Raw genomic sequence first — 27,673 nt, forward strand, 5'->3', positions numbered from 1 at the left:
GAGCCCACCACAAGAGTCCCAGTTACCCATGAGCCCACCACAAGAGTCCCAGTTACCCATGAGCCCACCACAAGAGTCCCTGCTCTGTGTTGGTCAAATAGCTTGAGGAATAAATGTCGGGGGAGGGGAACTGAGATGTTTTTCAATGTTTGGTATTACACCGCCCGAACTCCCGGCGTTTTGATGTGGTGGCTCTTTTCCCAATTAATCTAGCAGTCCCCTTGGGTAAACCCAACATTGGTCAAGCATTCAGAGGAGAAGATCGTCTATGGAGACTGTTCTGCCAAGGATTGCCGGTGACTTCAGTAATGCAATTTTGGTTGCAGGTGGTTTATGAACCCAAAATAACATACTGCAAACAGTTTATTGAGGACCAATGTCATATTCTACATGGACTGGGTACTGGGAAGCTGAACTGTGTTGCATCATGGGTACGGTCATCATCAAGTGAGAAACAAATCTTGGAACTTAGTGCATTTATAGACTGTCACCAGATTCCCTGATAAACCAGGCAGTGTTTTGCAGGGCTAGCTCAGGTGAATGCTACTTTCACACTGCCGTTTCTGGGTCCGCTTGTGAGATCTGTTTCAGGGCTCTCACAAGCGGCTCAAAACGGATCAGTTTAGCCCCAATGCATTCTGAATGAATAAGGATCCACTCAGAATGCATCAGTTTGGCTGCGTTCCGCCTCCTTTTCGCTCTGGTCTCCGCCTGGCGATGCGGAGTCAAATGGATCCGTCCTGACTTACAATGTAAGTCAATGGGGACGGATCCATTTTCATTGACACAATATGGTGCAATTGTAAACGGATCCGTCCCCCATTGACTTTCAATGTAAGTCAGGACGAATCCCTTTGACTTACACTTAGACTTAGATATTTTTTTTTACAGAGTAATGCAGACGGATCCGTTCTGAACGGATACCAGCGTTTGCATTATAGGTGCGGATCCGTCTGTGCAGACACCAGACGGAACCGCACCTAAACGCAGGTGTGAAAGTAGCCTTAGGCCTCTTTCACACGAGCGTGTCCGGATAAGGTCCGGATGTATTGCGGCAAACCCGCGCGAGTAGGTACCCAATTGCAGTCAGTTTTAACTGCGATTGCGTTCCGTTGTTCAGTTTTTATCACGCGGTGCAATGTGTTTTGCACGCGCGTGATAAAAAACTGAATGTGGTACCCAGACCCGAACTTCTTCCCAGAAGTTCAGGTTTGGGTTCAAGGTTGTGTAGATTGTATTATTTACCCTTATAAGGCTACTTTCACACTTGCGTTCAGAGCGGATCCGTCTGAGACGGATCCCGCTCATATAATGCAGACGGTGGCTCCGTTCAGTACGGATCCGTCTGCATTATAATGTTAAAAAATTTCTAAGTGTGAAAGTAGCCTCAGACGGATCCGTCCAGACTTTTAATGTAAAGTCAATGGGGGACGGATCCGTTTGAAGATTGAGCCATAGTGTGTCATCTTCAAACGGATCCGTCCCCATTGACTTACATTGTAAGTCTGGACGGATCCGCACGCCTCCGCACGACCAGGCGGACACCCGAACGCTGCAAGCAGCGTTCAGGTGTCCGCCTGCCGAGCGGAGGCCAAACGCCACCAGACTGATGCATTCTGAGCGGATCCGCATCCACTCAGAATGCATTAGGGCAGTACGGATGCGTTCGGGTCCGCTTGTGAGCCCCTTCAAACGGAGCTCACAAGCGGACACCCGAACGCTAGTGTGAAAGTAGCCTAACATGGTTATAAGGGAAAATAATAGCATTCTGAATACAGAATGCATAGTACAATAGGGCTGGAGGGATTAAAAAATTAATAAAAATAATTTAACTCACCTTAATCCACTTGTTCGCGCAGCCCGGCATCTCTTCTGTCTTCTTCTTTGAGGAATAGGACCTTTGAAGACATCACTGCACAGCCCCATAGAAATGAATGGGTCCGGATTCAGTGCGGGTGCAATGCGTTCCACTCACGCATTGCACCCGCGCGGAAAACTCGCCCGTGTGAAAGGGGCCTTAGTGATCCGCTGCTTCATTCTGGAGAATTAAGGACCATTAATCCATGTAGGAATGAGCAGTTAAGTGCACCAAGGGCTCAAACCACTCTTCTGCTTCCTCTGCCAGCCACTACCTCTCCTTCATGACTGACAAGTCCAGGTACCTGCATAGTCTTTTCACCTGGTCCTGTCTATACTATGCATGTAGTCAGCATAAGTGTTCATAAGAACATCTGTTTCCGATTGTTGGCCGGCGATCATGGTGGCGTCTGCCCGGTTGTTGGCTGATCACACCACTTATGGGGGTCCAAAATTAACAGTTGTTGGCAGCACATCTCCCCATGTCAACAGGGGCTGTGCGGCCAGCAATTGTCAGGCTGTGTAGGGACCAAAAGACCTCGTTCTTCCCCATACAGCTTGCATCCGGTAGTGCAAAAATTACAGCCGAAAATCGAATTATTATATCACTGAGCAGAGCTTGTTATGACCAGGTATCGGCCCGTGTAAATGGACCACTAGCCTATGACGTGGATGACTGGTCAGAAGGTTGGTAAAACCCTTACCCCTGAATAATATTGCACACCATCGTGTTCCCCCTTACACCACATCAGCAACAACAATGTCTCTCCTGTTTGTTACAATGTATCAGTGCAGGGAATATGGATCAGTCTGGAGACCAGGCTATTGAGTTCACAGAGGATTGTGGAGACTGGATGAAAGTAGCAAACCCTCAGCTCTGAGAAGTTTCAACTCATGTTGGGCTTTCAGTTTCTAGATGTAGGCAATATTCTCATTCCCAGACAGTATGCAGTTATCTTGAAAATCAAGAGGGAAAAAAAAAAAAAAAAAAATATCACAAAAGTGAACCCCCCCCAGTGTAAAACCTTTATGGTAAAAGCATGATGGCGCTCGATGAATAGATCTCACCAGATGCGCTTGTGCAGTATCAGGCACAACTCTGCTGAAAGCATGTAGTGTCCCTGAGGAATCTGGCTGCTGCTGGGCAGCTCGGTGGAGACCCAATCACAGTGATGAAGGGGTTAAAAATATAAGTAAAAAAACTGATTTCTGAAGTATGATAGTTAAAAAAATTTATTATAAGGAAAGTTTGCGACGTGTTTCGAATAATGAATATTCCTGCGATCCTGAGGAAGGAGACCGATTCTCCGAAACGCGCTGCACATTATCCTTTTATTACACCTTTACATGGCAGTGCCCAAGAAACTTTTTTTTTTTTAACTTTTATTGTTAACCCCTTCATCTTGAAATCCAAGAGGAACTGAAACACAGGGCAGGTCATAATTTATTTTTATTGTAGAAAGATTAAAGGGGTCCTCTCACTTCATCAAGTGGCATTTATCATGTAGAGAAAGTTAATACAAGGCACTTCCTAATGCATTGTGACTGTCCATGTTGCCTCCTTTGCTGGATTGATTCATTTTTCCATCACATTATACACTGCTTGTATCCTCTGTTATGACCACCTGGCAATCCATCAGTGGTGGTCGTGCCTGCACACTGTAGGAAAAAGTGCCAGCCTTTCTGGCGGCCAGGACCATGGGAACACGCATAGGCCATAGGCTTGCATACTGTAGGAAAAAGTGCTGGCCTATGCGCAGGTTCCATGGTCCTGGCCGCCAGAGAGGCTGGGGATTTTTCCTACAGTGTAAAGGCACGACCACCGCTGCTGAATTGCAGTGTGGTCATAACCATGGATACGAGCTGTGTATAATGTGATGGAAAAATGAATGAAGGCAGCAAAGGAAGCAATATGGACAATCACAATACATTAGTAAGTGCCTTGTATTAACTTTCTCTACATGATAACGGAAGTGAGACAACCCCTTTAAAGGGGTTGTGCCAAGTTTGGAAGTTACCCCCTTTCCACAACATAGGGTATGATTAGTTGATGCTCCATTCACTCTCGATGGGACTGCCAGAGAGAGCTTTCCGGCGGTCCCAAAGAGAATAAATGGAGCGGCAGGACACATGCTTGACCTGCTGCTCCATCATACCGGGAAACTGGACCAGTGGGAGTTCAGCGATCGGAATCTCGCCGATCATCTAGTCATCCCCTATTATATGGATAGGGGATGACTTCAAAACTTGGCACAGCTTCTTTAATATTAATTAATCATTTATAAAATCCAAAAGTTATATTTCATAAATGTAAATCTAAGGCTTCGTTCACATTCGTTTTCAAAGAAGAGGAAGACCTTTGCGTGGACTTCAGGGACGATGTCGAGTCTGAAATCTGCAGCATGGCGATTTGCAATGCAAAAGTTAAAATTTGCTACAAAGTATCAGCAAAATTTTCCAGCAGAATACAGGCGCTGTTTATGGCAGCCTGTATTCTCTCATTGATTTAGATTCCCCCCCCCCCCCAAACACCAAAAAGAGAAGACTGACGCGCTATGAGCAGCACCAGGGAAATGCCTGAAGCACATCGTCATATCTTGGCGGAGGCCGCTCGTCTCCATGTACACACAAAGTCACAACGGTTGTGAAAGCAAGACCGTGTCCCAAATCCGGAAATGATTTCCAGAGAAATGATGCTGACACACAATTTTCCCCAAGATCTGTAATGCTGATTTTTTTTTTCTTTTTTTTTAATGATTTGCCGTTTCCATCTGAAGGCCTCATTACTTGTGAGCTGGCGACCTTCTGGACAGAACACGATATCACATGGGAGAGGGGTCTGAAACGCAGAAACCCAAGAAATGGCTGCTGCATACTTTCCAGTGTTGACGCTGTCGCCGCCGTGTTTATCCACCATTCTGTATTTTTACCCGAGGTGTCAGAAACACATTCAAATGTTCTTGAAGCTCGTGCCAAGAAAACATGTAAGAAATGAACCAAGCGTTCCTCCTGGAGCCGCCTCACAAATCACTTTTCACGTTGGGAAAAGCTTCATTGTGACATCATTGAAGGAGCCGACAAAAAAATCTGACATCTGCACTTTTTAAAGGGACTTTTTGTAGCAGACTCTATATATAGGCTCATGCACATGAACGTGCAATTTGCGGATCAGCAAAAACACGTATCCCGCCCGTGTGCGTTCCCCAATTTGCAGAACGGAACGGGCGGCCCATTATAGAAATTCCTATTCTTGTCCGCAAAAGGGACAAGAATAGGACATGTTCTATTTTTTTTGCAGGGCCAAGGAATGGAGCAACTCTGTGTTCTGTCCGCATCTTTTGCGGCACCATTGAAGTGAATGGGTCTGAATCTTAGCCGCAAAAAGTGCGATTAAGATGAGAAACCAAACAACGTTTGTGTGCATGAGCCCTACTCGTCACTTTAGGGCTCATTCAGATGAGTGCTGTCCAAGTGTAGCATGACACTGACCCATTAAAACCAATTCACATGAGCAATTTACTTCACGGACCATCGGCCTGCGCACAGAAAACCGCAGCTTGCGCAGTTTTGGTCCGATGTTCACTCTATACTCACCCAGTCATGTCAATGGGTCTGTATGTAAAAGAACATGGATGGCATCTGTGCATAGTTTCTAGGAAACAATAGGTTGGCATTCTTTCCGTTTTTTTTACGGACATGGAAAACGGATGACCGACTGATGCCACACAGATGGAAGAAACATACAAACGCAAAGCGGATGGAGACCAAACTGATTCAGCATGAAAGGTAAATCGTCGGTCAAATCGGCAGAACATGGACCAGTCGCTTGTCTAAGGCTACTTTCACACTCGCATTTGGTGCGGATCCGTCATGGATCTGCACCGACGGATCCGTTCAGATAATACAACCGTCTGCATCCGTTCAGAACGGATCCATTTGTATTATCTTTAACATAGCCAAGACGGACCGTCTTGAACACCATTAAAATTCAATGGAGGACGGATCAGTTTTCTATTGTGCCAGATTGTGCCATAGAAAACGGATCAGTTTCGCTCAGTTTCATCAGACGGACATCAAAACGCTGCAAGCAGCGTTTTGTTGTCCGCCTCCAAAGCGGAATGGAGGCAAACTGATGCATTCTGAGCGGATCCTTTTCCATTCAGAATGCATTAGGGCAAAACGGATCTGTTTTGGAGCGCTTGTGAGAGCCCTGAATGGATACCACAAACGGAAAGCCAAAACAGCAGTGTGAAAGTAGCCTAAATGAGCCCTTATTGATGCAGTTGTTCCTTTTTGACTTTAGGTGCCTTGAATACTCATTCCACCAACAGCTATTCCTCCCGACTCCCCTGTACACATGGACGCTGAATTGGGGAAGGGTAAGCCTGCTGACACACAGCACTAGCGGGGTCTTATGCCCCGTTCGAAAAAGGATTGCCATTGTTCAAATCTGCCATGCCCGATCCTTCTCTTCCCAGACAGTGAAAAACTTGCAGACCCTCATGCACAAAAGATAGTTGTCCGGTCCTGCCGAAACTGTCAGCTATAGTCAACTTTTCTCTTATGCTTATGGCTGCCTTGCTGGTTCAAACACTTCTGTGTAATTGGGATAAATCCCCCCTTGCTAAGGCTACTTTCACACTAGCGGTATTTGCTGGATCCGGCAGGGTTCAGCAAAAACGCTTCCATTACTGATAATACAACCGTCTGCATCAGTTGAGAACGAAACCGGTTGTATTATCTCTGGGGTCTTGGGTATATCACATACCCAAGACGGAACAGTCATGAACTCCATTGAAAGTCAATGGGGGACGGATCCGTTTTCTATTGTGTCTGATCATCCCATGACGGAAAGAAAACCGCAGCATGTTGCGGTTTGCTCTCCGGTATGGGAACGCAACCATACGGAACAGAATGCATTTTGGAGCATTCTGTTCTGTTCAGTTACGTTTTGTCCCCATTGACAATGAATGGGGACAAAACTGAAGCGTTTTTTTCCGGTATTGAGACCCTACCGGAAAATAGAAAAGCTAGTGTGAAAGTAGCCTAAGCCATAGCAGAGATCCATTGTAGGGAGAGGAGCCAAAGTAGCCAATAAAATCGATGATCCCTAGATTTTGGTGGGAGGCAATGCAACGCTTCCCTAGGCTAAATGCACATGATCAGGATTGTGTGCGGAAGATCTGCACCGTAGGTCGTGTACATTGTATTGAATTTGAAATTCTCATGCACACAATGCGGATTTTGACCTGTGGTGCGGATTTTAAATACCTCAGCATGTCAATTTATTTTATTTTTTTCCTGACCGGATTCTCCATTCACTTAGGAAAATCTGTACCAAATCCGCACCAATTGATGCCGATTGTCCGCACAGATTTTCCTGTGAACACCTGTGGAATTCAGGGCAGATTCCCCCCCCCCCCCCACATAAATCCTGCGCATAGTACCAGTTCTGTATTAAAAGGGGCTTCCCAGGATATAACACCGAGGACTTATTCTTTACAGAGAGTTCATGCGTCGTGTCAAAATCACATTGTTTTGAGCAACACTGATGAAAACCCGCACCCCTGGGACGCCTGCAATCGCCTGGTACGGCAGCTCAGCCCCATTCCGGTGAACCGAGAGCTGCAGGAACATGCGCTGCCCCCTTCGTATAGACGTCGCTCAGTGAAGGCAAGGAATGACCGCGCAGCAATTTTCTACACGGAAAAAACCTCTTTAGTTGTCGGCTTCCGCCACGGTCTATGACAGATACTAAATGTGGGCACATGCGGGGAGATATGAGCACGCTTATGCGGCTCAGTGGTTAGCACGGTTTATTTGCATCGCTGAGTCCTGGTTCGAATCCATCCGAGGGTAACTTCTGCACTGAGTTTGTACGTTCTCCTCATGTTTGCAGGTTTCCTCTCACAATCAACAAAATAAAATAACAATATTGATAAGCTAATCTGGAATTTAGATTGAACACGTGTGAGTGCTGCCAATTTTTTGTACAGCGCTGTGTAACATGATGGCGCTATATAATATATATTAGTGTATATGCAATGTTTAGGGTGGTCTGGAATACCAGGTTTATTGGACCCCTGGGTGGTCGGGAAAGGTTCTTCTCTAAACCAGTCCTTGAGTACATAGGGCTTTACTCCGGGATCTGCCTAAAGTCTTCAATCCTACAACACACACATGTGAGCCAAGCAGGAATTTTCCAGTGTCCCGATCTGCGCAGAGCTGGCAGACCCTCGCTGTGAGCTCTTCCTGACGATTAATTCACTGCAGCGCAGATACCAGGGAACTTTCCCGGATAAGTCACAAACACGGAATCATAACTTTACAAATTAGCATTTTATATAAATGAGGCTTAAAGGGCATCTGTCAGCAGTTTTGTACCTATAACACTGGCTGACCTGTTACATGTGCGCTTGGCAGCTGAAGGCATCTGTGTTAGTCCCATGTTCATACTTGTCCCGCATTGCTGAGAAAAATTATGTTTTATTATATGCAAATGAGCCTCTAGGAGCAACGGGGGCGTTACCGTTACACCTAGAGGCTCCGCTCTCTCTGCACTTTGACCGGAGCTGGAAGGGATGACGTTTACACTACCTGGTCCCATCAATTAAAGTGGAGAGGGCGCAGCAGTTGCAGAGCCTCTAAGTGTAACCTCAACGCCCCCGTTGCTCCTAGAGGCTCATTTGCATATATTAAAACTTCATTTTTTTTAGCAACGCGGACACATATGAACATGGGACCAACACAGATGCCTTCAGCTGCCAAGTGCACATGTAACAGGTCAGCCAGTGTCATAGGTACAGAACTGCTGACAGATGCCCTTTAATCTTGCAAATTTCTAAAAGGCTTTGTGGTTCAAGATCTCAGCTTGTTGTCAGTGAATGAAAACATTATCGATTAGAACGAGGCAAACAAATGAAGCTAATTCTTCTCACTCCTGGTTGTATCCAATCTAGACCATCCTCTGTGAGCTGAATACAATGCATCTTTCCCATGAAAACCCGGCGCTGCTGTACAGATTTGCCGTCATTTGGTAATAATTTCCGCTCCCTGCGAGGATGAAAGCCGCCTATAAACCAGAGATGCTTTGTGTAAATATTTGCCCCCTGCTATATACTGCTACATGCCCTGAGAAGAGGCAATGTGGTGTTATTTATGATGGTGTGCCTGTAAATGCGGCGCACACGCCTTACACATCCTGCAGCCATGAAGACGGAGCACGATTTACAGTCCCTGATATGGAACCCACGCTGAAACATTAAAGATAACGGCAGAAGCCTCCATCTTCTCAGCCCTGGGGGTCGACTTGCATCTAGTAAAGCTATAGATACATACACGTACAGTACGTAAATAGAAAGACAGGAGGCTAAGTAAAAACTTCAGAAAAAAATCTGCACAGTGATTGACTTTGGAAATTCTTTGCTTTAATCATCTTGTACCGCTGCTCAGCTGCATGAGGTTTCTTCTCTCTTCACATCGAAAACTATCGGCAGAATTCTGCTGATGCCTTATACCGGACAGCGGCGCAAGTCACATAGTCAAAGGCTTTTTTTTCCAGGAGTTCAATACAGATGGCCCGTCATCAGGATAGGTCATCAGTATCTGATCGGTGGAGGTGAGCGTTGCGTCGTCTTCTGAGGCCAGTGAGGTTACGGTCACATGGCCTATGTGCAGCTCAGGCCCATTCAACGCAATACCAAACACAGCCACTATACAATGTACGGCGCTGTGCCCTTTCCTGAGCAACATGCTGTTTCTTCACTGTTCACTAGGGATGAGCGAATCGACTTCGGATGAAACATCCGAAGTCAATTTGCATAAAAGTTAATTTCAATACTGTATGGAGCGAGCGTACCTTGGAACCGAACCAGAGTTCGGGAAATAGTTTTTTTTACAGTATAAGTTTTATGCGAATGTTTCATCCGAAGTCGATTCTCTTATCTCTGTTCACAACCAAAGCTAAATTCAGACTGCGGCTGGTTTACTAGAAAGAAGTGCACTGTGGGAGCTGAGCGGAGAGTTACATACGGTCCGGCTCTCACGTCCGACAGGGGGGTGCAGCTAAACCTTTGTCTGTTTCCAAAGGTAACCAGATGTGAATGGAGCGTAACATGATAGTAGGGTCTGAAATCCATCATCTGCAGACTGACTCCATTTCTTTAACACTTAAAAGGGTCGTATCATGACAACCCCCTTTCTAAATAGGAAGTCTGAAATCTGCCATATCAGCCGTTATTACTAGGGGAAGTTGCATCCATTTGTAGGGTTACATGGCCGCCCATGTAACATAGACAGGGCGGGACCCGTCGCCGAACACTCTCCAATCTATAGTAAGTCAGTATAAAACTACTTCAGCAGAAGGTTTGGTGGGGCCGACACCATAATGGTCTCTATCTGAGGGGACTAAAGGATTATACACAGGGCCATATTTAAAAGGGTTTTCTGAGATTTTAATAATGATGAACTATCCTGTGGATAGGTCATCAGAATCTGATCGGTGGGGGTCCGCCGATCAGCTGTTTTGAGAAGGCACCGGCGCTCCATTGAACACCGCGGCCTTCACCGTGCTCACCAAGCACAGCGCCGTACTGTGTAGTGTCTGTACTTGGTATCGCGCACCGCACCATTCACTTCAATGAGTGCCACGTGACCAATGAACGTGTTATCACTGGCTTAGAGAAAGCTGAGAGAAGGACGCGGCGCCGGCAGCTGATCACGAGGGTGTCGGACCCCCACCGATCAGATACTGGTGACTTATCTGGAGGATTGTTCATCAGTTATAAACTCTCGGAAAACCCCTTTATCAATCTTAATATAAACAGTATAAACTGCGCCACATTTATCACGGTGGCTGCATCTTTAGGGTGTCTAGTTTTTAGCTGGACATACACATTATATGTTGGCTGGCCAAACTCACCAAGAACTGCAGGTTCGGCCAACACAGGTTCGGCCGGCTCTCCCCTGATAATGATTTCAGCAAAATTTTTACCTGACCCTTTAGTTCTCCCCGGAGAAGTGTCTGGCAGCGGCTTTCTCTGCTCTCTCCATAGCATACACATTTGGCAGAACCAAATGTGTATGTGTATAGGGAAGCGAGGAGTGAGACGGCAGAGACCGCTGTCAGCCGAACAGTCGTTTGGCCGACAGCTACTGAATGTGTATGAGTAGCCTAACTTCCCTCCACTTATTGGTTGGCTTACTTTGCACCAACATTATGGAGCAATTTTGAACAATGTTGGTGCATCTTAAGCCATGCCCCTTGTCCTGCTAAGTCGCACCAATCCCTCACTAAGCCTTGCTCTCTTGCTGAGAAAGGTACAAAAAAAAAAATCTAAAACGCATAATAAATGGTGCGCAAAGCACATATGCCACTTTTTCAGGTGCAAATTAAAGAAGACCTGTTAGCATATTCTAAAATGTGAACAGTTTATATGGGCTTAATATAATGGCATTGTTTTGTTTCCCTTTTTGAGATATTGTGCCCGATATGGAAATTTGAAGTGGTCCGTCACAGAGCTAGGAGCCACTTTGCTTCTCTGTAAGGAGAGGTTTCTTCCTGGGTCTGACACTGTGCAATGCGGACAGCGTCAAAGCGGCTGCTGCAGTGACCAAGCAAGGTATAGCACAGGACCATGCTGTATACTAACGTCTGGCCAGCCTTCAGGCTCCTCTATGTGGCTGCAGCGAAATCGCACTCTGGTGAGAAGTATACAGTGTGGTCTCCCAATATTTTCTATATCTCACAAGACCATGCTGCAGCAGGCCTCTTTAATGCTGTCTGCAATGACTGGAAAGGGTCATAGTGGGGAGGAATCCATCCCTTGCAAAGAAGCGAAGTGGTTGCCGCCTCCACTGCTAACCACTACAAATCCGCACATCTGGCACCATAAGTCTTTAAAGCCACAATTCTGGGGCATTAAGGCCCCGACATACATTAGACCAGGGATGCTCAACCTGCGGCCCTCCAGCTGTTGTAAAACTAACAAATCCCACGATGCCCTTCTGTAGGATGATAGCTGTAGGCTGTCAGGGAATGATGGGAGTTGTAGTTTTGCAACAGCTGGAGGGCCGCAGGTTGAGCATGCCTGCATTAGACTATTGTTGGGAGCACTGGTTGCTTTCAGCCAAGCCTGAAAATTGTATGTGTATGGGAAGCATGAATTTCAACTGCTGATCCTTTCAATCTCCCCTGGAGAAAAGCCACCTTCAGAAGTATCTGGCAGGGTCTTTCTCCGCTCTCTCCACTGAAAACACATACATGCTCGGCCACATGTGTATGTGCACGGGAAATTCGGGAGACATAGTTGTCGGCGACAGCTATCGAAGGTGTATGGATGTGGTTTTACACCTGTAGCTAAATACTCTGTCAAAGGCAAAGTGGCTAGTTGGCAGCACCTATCTATGCCCCTGAGCTCAGGGATGACCTGAACCTTCCTCTAGCTCCTCCATATTAGGGAATCTTACAGGATTTATCGGTCAGATACATCAAACCATAGAGATCCATCTCTATAAGACGTGATCTCTGGGTCGACTGACCCAGTTTGAATACATGGGAATGAACTGAGAAGCTGATATCAACGATGTTCGTAAAAAATTTAAAAATGGCAAAGGAATACGTTGTGAGTTCCGAGCTGAAGCGTCAATAAATTACATTAATATGTACATGTCCACATCCAGGATGTTTATGGAGTGCAACCAAAACCATCGACTCACAGCTGATAAGTGGTGTCCAGGACTATGTCCCTGGCTCTCACAGAGGAGGCAGCTATCTCTGGACTGACCGCTCTATAAAACCCTGTGATAAGAGCTGAAACGGGAACTTTCTTCCATCCATCCAACTGCAGATAGCAGATTATGGGAAGAGCCTGGAGGGGCAAGCAGGGGTCTGGATTACTACATTATAGACTAACGATCAATAAAATTGGGTTCACTTTAAGGCTACGTCCACACTGAGGAATTTCAAAACTATGTTGAATCTGCAGCAAAACATGTAACATTTTGCCATTGCCATAATGTCATCTACGTTGCTAGTACTGCGTATTTTCTGCGAGTAGTCCCATGAAGGAAAATCTGCAGTATACCTGCCCCTGGGATTAACCATTGCTAGTCTATCCTTGGGATCAGGGGGTCTGACCTATCACACCCTCACTGATCAGCAGAACTAAGGGGCTGTGTTACTAAGGCTGGTTTCACATCACTGTTTCTTTTTCCGTTCTTCTGATCCGTCAGAAGAACAGAAAAAAAACCAAAAAAAACAGGATCCTGTGCATACATTATGCACATTTTGCATCCGTTTGAGCCATTTCCGTCTTAGATCAATTTTTTTGAGACCGGAAAAAAAAAAAAAAATGTCCTTCATGCAGTACTTTTTTTTCCCCCGTCTTAAATGGAGCTCAGATGGAAATGGCTCAAAATGTGCACAGGATACGTTGTCTTACAATATCCTTTTTTTTTTTTTTTTTTATTTAACCTGTTCTTCTGATGGATCAGAAGAACGGAAAAAGAAACTGTGATGTGAAACCAGCCTACGTTTGCTTCAATGCAGGCAAATCACACCACTTCAACCGTGTGGCTGTGTCCGGTACTGCAGCTCAGTCTCTTTTAATTGTGGTGGGACTATGCTGCAGTACCAGACACAACCACAAGGATTGCACTGTGCCAGTATTGCAGTTAAAGAGCCCTATCGATTCTGCTGACTGGTGAAGTATTGGACTAGAGACATGATATCAATGAAATATTCCAGAAAACCGCTTTACTTACTACTAAACATGTCCTTTCTCAAAAGCACCGACTGATGGACTGGCTCATGTTCACAGGAGCAGTTAACAGTCGCACTGGCCATATCTGTGCATGCCGCATGGATGCTAATACAAAGCACTCAGCAGGGGGTGACAAAGAGCAGATGAGAAAGCACCTCCCACAGGATATCAAATCTGTACTGCATGTTGGGAGGTAGGCTTAGAAGATTAAAAAAATAAAAATAAATTATATATTAAAAACACTGTCACTTACAATGTCTTTGATATGCAACATGGGTCTTCCCGTACCACTGATGGTAATATCCAGCGTGCATGGAGTTCCGCTTTAACTGAAGCACATTAAACCCCATAAACTAGTAAAAAGAAAAGGTGTGCCGCCATTAAAGGCTTGTGTGCATTACCGAAAGTCTCCGCTTCACACCCACGCAGGCAGCCGTGACAATGGAGGCTAATTAAAGGGCTGTTCCTTTAAATCCTTTACAAATCCATACACAGAGCGTGAAAAATAATGAGCTAAAAGCGGAACAAGTTCAGGTGAGAGTCAGCGGTGTACAGAGATGAAAGGAGCACGTGGAGCTCAGACCTTACCAATGAGATCAGCAAAACCAGACTAATAAATAATAGATCCACCAGCAAGAAGACTGGAGCACAAGACGTCCCACTAAACGGCATCTACCCCCAAAATCACCAGTGACGGCTTCCAAGGAGTCCTCTGCTTTGGGCATTCTCTATTTCTTAGAAAGGTCCATTAATATTCACTTATTATAAAGTGTCCCCCTGCTGGGACCTCCAGTGATCGGCTGCGATCTGTAGGGGGAACCTGGCAGTAAGTGATCAATTTCCCTACAGCACCACTGCTGGAGATATAAAGTATTACACAGTGCCTATGAAATCAATGGGTCTATGTAAGAGAACAGGTCCTCCAGAGTGACAGAAGATCTTTGTATCTGCACTCCACAATGGGCAAGGGATGACGATCTGGAAGAGGATACCCCTCCTATATTAATATGCATAAACCCTATCAAAAATATTCTGCATCTTTTCCCACAACATTTTACATCAATCTGCTTACATAACCCAACTATGTGCTGCTAAAGTAGTCTTGGTTGGGAAATTAAGGGTGGGTATGAAAAATTCCCTGTGCCACATCCAAATGAGGTCAAGATTTGGCCCCAGTTGGGATGTTTAGTGGGTGCCGGTGCACCCATGGACTCCTTAGTACCATGGGACTCCTTAGTATCAGGGTCGAGCCCAGAGTTTTTCTGATGATTTCTCCTATACAGGGTAGGACGGCTGGTAGTGATGGCGGGGGAGGTTTCTGGGACACATGTGACCTTTCTAGCAGGGCGGGTGTATGCATTGCTAGTAATTAGTCAGAAGCGTGACTTATTACAAGACTTGCGCATGCTGCTGAGCGGCATGAAAAATAGTCTATTCTTGTTGATACATTGTCGGCTGCAGTAAAACTCCAGTTATTTGCCGCCTCCATTAACAACAAAGACATACTTACAAATACCGCCGAGGCCTCTTAAACGCTCCCCATGAAACAAGCTGCAGCACGTAGGTAGGAGACAGAAATATCTGCAGTTGTTGTCACTAACCGGGGATCCAAGTCACTAGAGCGCACCATTAATAAGAGCAGAACGGCAGCAAGCAGAGGTTCTAGCACGTGAGGCTGTGATGGCCAGGGAACACTGGTCCAAATTCTGGGAAGAACCAATCAATTGCTCCCCAAATTTCGCTCTTTTCCTGGGTACCCTATTTTCTATATCCAACAGTATATAATTATACACCTCAGACCAAGATATACTGCTTGTGATCTGTTCTTCCTGCTCTTGCCCCTGAACAAAGTCATATTCTCTTCCGCATACACAGTCGAATATAACCTACGTCCCTCTACCAACAGGGCATGTCCTCTGCACACTATTAGTTTATATAGAAAAAAGCTATATGAAAAGTTCTGTTACTCAGTAATACATTACATATTGAGTACTTATCCTTAGTCCTGTATTATACTCCAGAGCTGCACTCGCTATTCTGCTGGTGGAGTCACTGTGTACATACATTACTTATCCTGTACTGATCCTGAGTTACATCCTGTATTATACGCCAGAGTGGCACTCGCTATTCTGCTGGTGGAGTCACTGTGTACATACATTACTTATCCTGTACTGATTCTGACTTACATCCTGTATTATACTCCAGAGCTGCACTCACTATTCTGCTGGTGCAGTCACTGTGTACATACATTACTTATCCTGTACTGATTCTGACTTACATCCTGTATTATACTCCAGAGCTGCACTCACTATTCTGCTGGTGGAGTCACTGTGTACATACATTACATTACTTATCCTGTACTGGTCCCGAGTTACATCCTGTATTATACTCCAGAGCTGCACTCACTATTCTGCTGGTGCAGTCACTGTGTACATACATTACATTACTTATCCTGTACTGATCCTGAGTTACATCATGTATTATACTCCAGAGCTGCACTCACTATTCTGCTGGTGGAGTCACTGTGTACATACATTACTTATCCTGTACTGATCCTGAGTTACATCCTGTATTATACTCCAGAGCTGCGCTCACTATTCTGCTGCTGGAGTCACTGCAGAAATTCAGTACAAAACCTGGCTTCTATGGTCATGAGGCTTTAAAAATATTACATGCTCTTGCACTTACCCTGAGCCGGTCTTTGGGCAGTGCAACTGCTCCTTGTTTGATGACCTCCAGGACACGTTCCACTGAGAGGTCGGATCCGGCCTGCTCCAGACGAGAACTGAAGAAGCCGATGACCTGTAACACACACAAGTGATAGGTAAGACTGCGGCTGGGCCTTATTCCCAGCTTATCTGTCACACTGGTTGCTGCTACCATCCTGAGTTTGGAGCCTCTCGGGTGCCATAAGTATGGGTGCACTCTCCATTATTAGCCTAATGCACAGGAATGTAGCACAACTTTTTTTTCTTGTTTGCTGCTGTTTGAAATTAGAAGAAAAATAGAGATAAAGAGGTAAAAGGCCCCACAGACTTCAGTGGAAACCATATTACAAACTGCAGCTGCAAAATGTCCGAATACATGAGTCCTAAGACTGGAGCTACCTGGCAACATAAAACCGTAGACGCACTAGGACTTCACTTATTACTGTATTTTACTGGGAAATTTTTTTGTAGGAGTCCTATGAATTATTTTTTTAACTTGATGAGTGTAATGGCAGCCATATTGGATGTCGCTCAACTTTCCAAGGAAAGAAAAAATTAACTTAAGCCAAAAGACAAGTCATGGTAAGGACTGAAGATTTCTTTTATCCTGTGTGAATTTTATTCAACTCACTTAAAGGGGTTTTCTGCCATCTGGATAGGTCATCCATATCTGATCAGTGGAGGTCCAACTTCAGGCACCACTTCCAAATAGCTGTTGAAAGGGGCAGTGGTGCTCCATTAAGTGCTGCTGCCTCCTCACAGCATACCAAGCACAGCGCCGTACATTGTATAGTGGCTGTGCTTGGTATTGCAGGCCCATTCACTTCAATGGAACTGAACTTGAAATAAGTCATGCGACTGATGAATGTGATGTCACTGGTAGGGATGAGCGAATTGACTTTGGAAGAAACATCTGAAGTCGATTCGCATAAAACTTCATTTCAATACTGTAGTGGTACCTATGAACCGAACCAGAGTTTGGGAAATGTTTTTTTTACTGTAAAAATCTATTTCTGAAGTTATTACGCAAAGTCTCACGAGACTTCGCGAAGTAATAACTTCGGCTCATCGGAGCAAATACATTCTAATACTGTACGGAGCGCTTGCTCCGTACAGTATTGAAATTAAAGGGAACCTGTCACCAGTTTTATGGTGTCCTAACTAAGGGCAACATAAATAAGTGACTGATTCTCTTAGCAAAATGTTGGGTCACTTTCTTTAATTGACCCAGTCAATCTGCCAACATCTTGTATTGAAAAGCTCCAGCTGATAATGATGAGTCATGAATATTCATGAGCTCCTGACTCTCTCCGCCTACCTGCTGCTGATTGACAGTTATTTTCCATATGAATCAGCAGGGGAGTGGCTATAGTTCTGAATTAAATATACGCTGGACTCAATGACATCATGCTGGACTCAAATCAGCTCATTAGCATGCGGCATCTTTGTGTGTATATTATGAGGTAAACATCTGTCACACCAGTAAGTGAATACATCTAAGGTACTTTTTAGTAGTTCATGATTGTATATAATGGGGTGTTCCAAGGGGAGGGGATCCCTGTTTTTGTGATCGGTGGAGCTGCTAGTGGTAGGATCTAATACAGGGCGAGTCAAAAGTCGCACCCTTGTATTTCACAAACGAAAGGGAAAATTAAATATCTAAATACCCCAGCAAGTATTGGGTGCAGGGATTATCTTTTAGGCTATGTCTGGAGCAAGGCCGCCATCATGGATCAAGGGCAAATTTTTCCTATGGGAAGGAGGCCATGTAGAATATCAAAGAAGACCAGAATTTTCTCAGAAATGGATTTGCAATAACTCTTGTGGTTCAAAAGTTATCAACACAGAAAGTGGGAATGTTCCATGTGGTGCACAACTATTTCACGTGTTCAATGTTTTTTCACTGCTGAACATAGAACCACAAGAGATATTGCAAATCTGATTTCTGAGGAAATTCTGGTCTTTGATATGCTACATGACCCCCTTCTCATTGGAAAAATTTGCCCTTGATCCAATATGGAGGCTTTCAAGATGGGGGCCATGTTCCGGACATAGCCTAAAAGATAGGCCCCCTCCTCCATTACTTGCTGGGGTATTCAGATATTTCATTTTCCAAATTTCACAAAAAGCTAAATTTAGCCAACTAAGAGAGGCCATAGGCCTAACTAACTGGGGCAAAGTCCTCAAAAAATAAAAACACAGCCACAAAATGGGATATTTTTAAAAGCATCCTAAATCTAATTGTGAGCGGTGTATACCTTATGGGAATAAAAGGTTAATGAACAAAAATAAAACAATGTGGATAAATAGAACTGTAAAGAAAGCAATAAATGACAAAAAGAAAGCATTTAAATCACTAAAACAGGAGGGTAGCGAGAAAGCACTGAAAAACTATAAGGAAAAAAAAATAGAATATGTAAAAAAACAAATAAAAACAGCCAAACTAGAGACCAAGAGATTAATTGCCAAAGAGAGTAAAACAAACCCTAAATTCTTCAAATTATATATATGGTAAAAAGTATAAATCTGAAGGTGTCGGCCCTCTACAGAGAGTGATGAGGAGAAAGCAAAGCAATTTTTTTCTCCACTGTATTCACTGAAGAAAATAAACTGTCAGATGAAATGCAGAATGTAAAAGTAAATTCCCCATTAAACGTGCCCTGTCTGAACCAGGAAGAAGTACAGCGGCGTCTTGAAAAGATTAAAATAGACAAATCGCCAGGACCAGATGGCATACACCCCCATATCCTATGAGAATTAAGTAATGTCATAGCCAGACCCTTATTTCTGATATTCAAGGACTCTATACTGACAGGGAGTGTCCCACAGGATTGGCGCATAGCAAATGTGGTGCCAATTAGGGATTGACCGATATAGATTTTTTTAGAGCAGATACCGATAAAGCCTTGTTCACACATTAGTTTTTTGATCAGATATTTCCATCACTTATTGTGAGCCAAAACCAGGTGTGGGTTATAAACACAGAACTGTTGCAGATCTTTTCATTATACCTTATCTCTGAGCATTTAAACATTCTTTTGCACCTGTTAGCCTCCATCACATGGTCTGATATGGGTGTGGCTTACAGTCTTGCTTTATTCACATTGCATTAGTTGTCCTGCTATGCGGTTGTGTGGAAGCTTGGCTGTGAGCTGGATTTCATCACCTTCAGACCGTGTTCACACCATAGTTAGCGTAGTGGTAGGACCCTTGCCATGCTGAGAGACCGTGACGTGGTGCATGATGGGCTCCGATGTGTTCCTGACAGGAATATATTGGCAAAAGTCTCAGCTTTTAATATCTGCTTGTATGACTAGCTAGTATAGTCAGTGGCATATCCGTTTGGTGCATTTTTTTCTGTGATTTATATAATTATAATTTTCATCCGCACAATGCTCCGTTTTGTGTAGGATGCCTTTGTGGTGCATGTGGACCGCGCCGACATCCTCCACTGTACGCAATTTTTGCTGGGGATGGTCATTTGCTGTAGTCCACATGCGGTGGGACTGCTCCGCCAATGAGGAACACGCTATAGTGTTTGGGGTTTGAGCAGTTCCCCCATATTTGCCACTATATTTCTGTGATTTTATCTCTGAGTAGCCTCCACTCCTGGTTTTGGCTCACAAAAACTGATTGAAATAACTGATCAAATAACTGACGTGTGAACAAGGCCATATCTGTGAACTTTCAGGCCGATAGCCGATAATTTATACCGATATATTATATCTCATAATATATATTATATTAGCTGGTAGTCACTGAGGTGGTGGAAATTTGCATTTGGCACTAGTATATTATAAATATAAATTAATAAAGCCCTTAGTTGGTAGTCAATTTATAATTTACATTTATAATATACTACTGCCAAATGCCAATTTCCACACCATCCCCCCTCCTCACTGACTTTATTAACCCCTATCAGACCTCAGATCAGCCCTTTATTAACCCCTATCAGACCTCAGATCAGCCCTTTATTAACCCCTATAAGACCTCAGATCAGACCTTTATTAACCCCTATCAGACCTCAGTTGAATAAAATAAAAAACTCCTCACCTCTCCTGCGCTGAGGCTCCTCTTCATCCCTGGGTCCGGCGTCTCGCTCCCCTGTGTTCTCCGGCCCGCACTGCACTGTCACCTGACAGCGTACAGCATCAATTTATAGTGTGCGCACTACGTCCAGACGCTGTACGGGATCAGGACAGTGCAGCGCGGGCCCCATCAAAGAAGACCAGGGAGGGTGAGTATTGGAAGTGCTTGCTGTGCTTCTTCCCCGCTCCCGGCACCCGATACATAATGGAAGCGCTCACTAGTATTCGCTTTATACGCATTATCGGTATATCGGCAAGGTTAGATGCCAATACCGATAATGTACAAAATCATGAATATTGGCCGATAATATTGGTACTTCCGATAATCGGTTGATCCCTAGTGCCAATATAAAAAGAAAGTCCAAAAAACAGACCCCGGAAACTATAGGCCGGTAAGTTTAACATCTGTCGTGGGTAAACTGTTTGAAGGTTTTCGAAGAGATGCTATCTTGGAGTACCTCAAGAAAAATAAGCAAATAACGCCATATCAGCATGGCTTCATGAGGGATCGGTCATGTCAAACTAATTTAATCAGTTTATATGAGGAGGTAAGTTCTAGACTTGACAGCGGCGAATCAATGGATGTCGTATATCTGGACTTCTCCAAAGCATTTGACACTGTACCGAATAAAGGTTAGTATATAAAATGAGAATGCTCGGACTGGGAGAAAACGTCTGTATGTGGGTAAGTAACTGGGTCAATGATAGAAAACAGAGGGTGGTTATTAATAGTACACACTCAGATTGGGTCACTGTCACTAGTGCAGTACCTCAGGGGTTAGTATTGGGCCCTATTCTCTTCAATATATTTATTAATGATCTTGTAGAAGGCTTGCACAGTAAAATATAAATTTTTGCAGATGACACTAAACTGTGTAAAGTAATAAACACGGAAGAGGACAGTATACAGCTACAGAGGGATCTGGATAGATTGGAGGCTTGGGCAGATAAGTGGCAGATGAGGTTTAACACTGACAAATGTAAGGTTATGCACATGGGAAGGAATAATGCAAGTCACCCGTACATACTAAATGGTAAAACACTGGGTAACACTGACATGGAAAAGGACCTAGGAATTTTAGTGAACAGCAAACTAAGCTGTAAAAAACAGTGTCAGGCAGCTGCTGCCCAAGCAAATAAGATAATGGGTTGCATCAGAAGGGGCATAGATGCCCGTGATGAGAACATAGTCCTACCACTTTACAAATCACTAGTCAGAATACACATGGAGTACTGTGTACAGTTCTGGGCTACTGTGAACAAGGCAGACATAGAGCTGGAGAGGGTCCAGAGGAGGGCAACTAAAGTAATAACTGGAATGGGTGGACTACAGTACCCTGAAAGATTATCAGCATTAGGGTTATTCACTTTAGAAAAAAGACGACTGAGGGGAGATCTAATAAATATATCAGGGGTCAGTACAGAGATTTCTCCCATCATCTATTTATCCCCAGGACTGTGACTGTGACGAGGGGACATCCTCTGCATCTGGAGGAAAGAAGGTTTGTACACAAACATAGAAGAGGATTCTTTACGGTAAGAGCAGTGAGACTATGGAGCTCTCTGCCTGAGGAGGTGGTGATGGTGAGTACAATAAAGGAATTCAAGAGGGGCCTGGATGTATTTCTGGAGTGTAATAATATTACAGGCTATAGCTACTAGAGAGGGGTCGTTGATCCAGGGAGTTATTCTGATTGGAGTCGGGAAGGAATTTTTTTTCACCTTAAGTGAGGAAAATTGGCTTCTACCTCACAGGTTTTCTTTGCCTTTCTCTGGATCAACTTGCAGGATAACAGGCCGAACTGGATGGACAGATGTCTTTTTTCAGCCTTATATACTATGTTACTTTCATTTCTGAAATAAAATGGAGTCCTGCCACTTTTGACTCACCCTGTAGTTCTCTCCTACCCTGTGGATAGGGGATAACTTGTTGGAATGGAATACGCCTTTAACTTTAAAAGGTTCTTTACTTCACAGCTTCCTGCAGGCCAGTGATGTCAAGACTATGTCAAGTGGCCTGGGCGCAGCTCAGCCCCATTGTATTCACCATATAAAGGTGCTCCCCCCCCCCTCCCCAAAGTGGGGAGAAAATGTCAGGGTGTCTTATGGTGCGAAAACTAAATGAGCACTTCTATTGTGGAAGTGCTCATTAGTACAGGAGGACTGGGGAGCGGTGAATGCAGCACTCCCTGTGTGGGCTCTATACTCCCCACTTCCTGGTCTTCCTTGGCTGCACTCTGTGCTGTGACCTGTGCACAGCGCGAGTACGTTGGCGCGCTCTGTGACCCCATGTTGTGTGAAGTCGGTTCACAGCACAGCGCAGCAGAAAGCTGGATCTCAGGAGCGGTGGCAGTGGCATCCGGAGCAGGAGAGGTAAGTGGATTTATTTGTTTGCTTCTGATCTGAGGTCTGATTACCTTGGAGGTCTGATTGGGGGTCTTAAAAACATTGGTGTCTGATTATATATATACACATATACATACACACACGTGAAACTCGAAAAATTTAAATATCGTGCAAAAGTCTATTTATTTCAGTAATGCAAATTAAAAGGAATTGCATTAATGCAGCTTAAAATTAAGAGTTTTGTGAAAAGGTTCAATATTCTAGGCTCAAAGTGTCACACTGTAGTCAGCTAATTATTCCATACCCCCTGAGCAAAGGGGACCTGAGATTGTGACTTTGAGGTTTTTCATAAGCTGTAAGCCATAATCATCCAAAATATAACAAATAAAGGCTTGAAATCTCTCGCTTTGCATGTAATGAGTCTATCGCATATATTAGTTTCACCTTTTAAGTTGCATTACTGAAATAAATGAACTTTGCACGATATTCTCATTTTTTAGTTATATATATATATATATATATATATATATATATTATATATATATACACACACACCCACACTTCCACACAGTGAAGTAGAATCAAGTTTTTCTTGGCAGAAGAAAGGGATAGAAGAAAAACAACAATTTCAGATTCTTTGGGGTAATATATATATATAAATATAGTTTTTGCTACTTTTACGCAATAAAATCAGCTGCCATATTCTGAGCCATGACATTTTTGTGTGTTTGTTCTTTGCAAATTAGAGCGGAAATTTCCATTAGTACTAATGGTTTTCTATTTTTTGACATAATAAAAAAAAATGCATCAGGTAAATCAGTTTTTGTGCTTTTTATTTATATATATTTTTAATTTCACATAATTTTAAACATATTTGTAACTTTTATCCCACTTGGGAGCTATAAAGGGTTTTCTAGTAAAAATGATTTAATAAGTTCCTGCAGCATGGCCCCCGAAACAGAAGATTTATACTTACCTGCTCTACGCCTTCCCCGCTCTCCACCTTCCAGTCCTGACACTGTTTACATCCGGCTGGGCATGCACCGTTCCAGCCAATGACTGGCTTCAGCAGTGACCATGCTCATAGCCAGAACCAAAAGACAGAGACCTCGGGAGCAGCGTGGAGCAGGCAAGTATGAATTTGCTTCCAGGGGCCATGCTGGAGGTGCTTGTAAAAATTTTTTTTTTACTTGAAAACCCCTTTAAAGGGTCACTGTCCTGTCACAAAACCTTTGATGTGTCATAGAGGCATATCAAAGGTTATGATTGGTGGGTGTCCGAGTGTTGAGACACCTGCCAATCGGTAGGGTGAGGAGAGAGAAGCGCTCGTATATCTAACTTTGTTCTCCAGAAGACGGAACAGAGATGGGCCCGCAGACTTTCCATTGAGCCCGTATCCTGCAGTGACGAGAGAGGAGAGTGTGTGCTACGTGAGTACTTCTCTCCTCATTCTAGCGGTGGGGGTCTCAGCAAGTGATGGCCAAGAGCGTCTATGTGCAGCAAAGAGAGAGTGTGTGCTACGTGAGTGCTTCTCTCCTCATTCTAGCGGTGGGGGTCTCAGCAAGTGATGGCCAAGAGCGTCTATGTGCAGCAAAGAGAGAGTGTGTGCTACGTGAGTGCTTCTCTCCTCATTCTAGCGGTGGGGGTCTCAGCAAGTGATGGCCAAGAGCGTCTATGTGCAGCAAAGAGAGAGTGTGTGCTACGTGAGTGCTTCTCTCCTCATTCTAGCGGTGGAGATCTCAGCAAGTGATGGCCAAGAGCATCTATGTGCAGCAAGGAGAGAGTGTGTGCTACGCGAGTGCTTCTCTCCTCATTCTAGCGGTGGAGATCTCAGCAAGTGATGGCCAAGAGCGTCTATGTGCAGCAAGGAGAGAGTGTGTGCTACGCGAGTGCTTCTCTCCTCATTCTAGCGGTGGAGATCTCAGCAAGTGATGGCCAAGAGCGTCTATGTGCAGCAAGGAGAGAGTGTGTGCTACGCGAGTGCTTCTCTCCTCATTCTAGCGGTGGAGATCTCAGCAAGTGATGGCCAAGAGCGTCTATGTGCAGCAAGGAGAGAGTGTGTGCTACGCGAGTGCTTCTCTCCTCATTCTAGCGGTGGAGATCTCAGCAAGTGATGGCCAAGAGCGTCTATGTGCAGCAAGGAGAGAGTGTGTGCTACGCGAGTGCTTCTCTCCTCATTCTAGCGGTGGAGATCTCAGCAAGTGATGGCCAAGAGCGTCTATGTGCAGCAAGGAGAGAGTGTGTGCTACGCGAGTGCTTCTCTCCTCATTCTAGGGGTGGGGGTCTCAGCAAGCGTCTACGTGCAGAGAGTGCTCTAAGACATTAGCGCTGCAGCCCCTTGATTCTGAAGACTGGCGGGGGTGCCAGCAACCGGACTCCCACCAGTAGATGACTGAATATTTTGACAACTCCTGAAACATGAGCTACTGGAGCGTCCTACCCGAGGGGCTCAGACCCTGGAATCGCTCACCTTGTACAGTTTAGGATTTGCTTTAGAAGTGACATTTTGCATGGCAGCTCGGCCTGCAATGGGATGTCATCAGATCTGCTGCTGTCAGGTCATGGGCAGAGTGTTGCATTTCAACGAAGAACCAAGACGTTCTCCAGACAGGCAGGGTTTCCTCTGCAACCTCCGACCCCCCCGCTCCATGAAAAGTGAACACGGCAGAGACAGGGATACTACGGATACATCCTCAACTGTGGTCTCCGCAGAACTCAACATGAAAAGGTTACTGAAACATTTCCCAGATTCATGCGTCTGCTGTGGTTTGGAGCTAAATTCCAGGAGATTTCATTGATTTTCTGTTGGGGATGAATGCAATGGGTTTCATGTCTTCAGCTTTAAACAACATTAGTGCGAAGGATATGAACCAAAACGTACAAATATCATAAAAACGTAATCCCCAATCACAGTGGTGCCATCTTTGACCATAAATGACAGAGAGTAGGCCCCATAATAAAAATAACAATGGGGCCGACCTACTGAGTCCACTGTTCGGTATGGAGTATGTGGGTCCCTGCTTAATATTTATCAGTGAAGACCCCAAAACATCAGTAGAATTAAGGGACTAGGGTGGTCTATCAAGCTCTGCAGAAGATGTCTTACTATAACTGGAAAATGGTTCTCAATGCTGGACATGCCCTTTAACCCCTCGAACAGCATATCTCAGCAGGATCAACACTATTAAACTAGACATGCTGCCTGGTAGGGTAGATCCTGCCCATTAAAAGGATACCTGTTTTGTGAAAATCGTTTGTGGAGTTCCTGAGAAAAAATACTTTTCTTCTTTATGTAAATGTGAACTTCAGTGCACCGGGGGCGGGGCCTGGCCTCTTGGACACCTCAGCTTTTCAGTGCTGGCCACGCCCACAGTGCACCGATGACTCATTTGCATAAAGAGTGTTTTTCTCAGGAATGCTGCACAGATCTCGGATATTATTTTTTTTCGGAAAGATCAACCCTGCAAGGCAGGTTGACTAATTTATTAGGGTTGGATCCTGCTGATGGCTGATCTTCGAGGACGAATTACATTTTTTCATTTTCTCATCGTCGCATTGCGAGAGCCATAAGTTTTTATTTTTTCAGTCGACTAAAGCTACTTTCACACTGGCGTTTTGGCTTTCCGTTTGTGAGATCAGTTCAGGGCTCTCACACGCGGTCCAAAACGGATCAGTTTGCATTCTAATGCATTCTGAATGGAAAAGGATCCGCTCAGAAAGCATCAGTTCAGTCTCCATTCCGCTTTGGAGACGGACTTGCAGCGTTTTGGTGTCCGTCTGACGAAGCGGAGCCAAACGGATCCATCATGACACACAATGCAAGTCAATGGGGACGGATCCGTTTTCTCTGACACAATCGAAAACGGATCCGTCCTCCATTGACTTTCAATGGGGTAAAGATGGATCCGTCTTGGCTATGTTAAAGATAATACAAACGGATCCGTTCATGACGAATGCAGACGGTTGTATTATCTGAACGGATCCGCACAAAACGCGAGTGTAAAAGTAGCCTAAGCCGTATGAGGGCTGTTTTTTTCTGCAGGGCAAGTTGTATTACTTTTCAGGGTATGTACAATCCATAAGAAAACTTTTTTTACATGGAAAAAGCCCAGCAATTTTGCAATCTTTAGGCTTAGTTTTTTTTGCGTTTGTTTGGGGCGGGAGGTTGTTGTTTTTACAGCGTTCATTATGCATTATAAATGACACATTTTCTTTATTTGGCTAGCCGGTACGAGCACCCAATGTTTTACTACTTTTGCACAATAGAAACACTTTTAAAAATATTTTTTTGTGTGTCACCATATTATTCAAGCCATAACTTTTGTTGGCACCAAACAACTTTCTGTTCACTTTTTATTACGGATTTCGGGAGAAAGGACTAAGAAAAAAAACAGCAAAGTGTGGCATTGTTTTTTAATTTACTTTTTACGCCATTAAATTCTAATTCTTAAGTTCAAGTCATTATGGATTCAGTGATACCAATTAATTATATATACGGTATATATATATATATATATATATATATACACACACTTATTTTTTTATATATTTTTTACATAATAAAGGAATGTGTAGGGGAAAAGGAAATTTTTTGTGTTTTTCCTTTTTTTTAAATATATATTTAACATTTTAATACTCTTTTTCAAATTATTTTTTTTTGTACCAATAGGGGACACAACGATCACTGAAATACTATACTGCAATATCTCCGTTTTACACTGACAGGCAGCCTGTTAGACCCCTCAGCAACCTGCGATTGCGAGTGAGGGGTTTGAGGGACTGACCGTGGGGCTTCCTCAGATGTCGCAAAAACACCTTAGACACCATGGTTGCAATTTTTTGCCACTCAAGACTCACAAACTCCTCAACTAGGTTTCAAACTCCCTGTGAATAAGACCTATCAGGACACATG

At 44.3% G+C, this 27,673-nt stretch overlaps 1 protein-coding gene across 1 annotated transcript in view; it reads right to left on the reverse strand.

The window, feature by feature from the left end:
• The window catches only part of LOC122929971 (dymeclin), a 231,439-nt gene that overhangs the window by 30,069 nt on the left and 173,697 nt on the right, over positions 1 to 27,673 (reverse strand). Inside the window, exon 13 of the mRNA XM_044283443.1 lies at positions 16,308 to 16,421. Within this exon, the coding sequence (XP_044139378.1) occupies positions 16,308 to 16,421 (114 nt within the window). The remainder of the gene's footprint in view (positions 1 to 16,307; positions 16,422 to 27,673) is intronic.

Source organism: Bufo gargarizans, chromosome 1 (genome assembly GCF_014858855.1).
Source record: "Bufo gargarizans isolate SCDJY-AF-19 chromosome 1, ASM1485885v1, whole genome shotgun sequence".
Taxonomy (NCBI): Eukaryota; Metazoa; Chordata; class Amphibia; order Anura; family Bufonidae; genus Bufo; species Bufo gargarizans.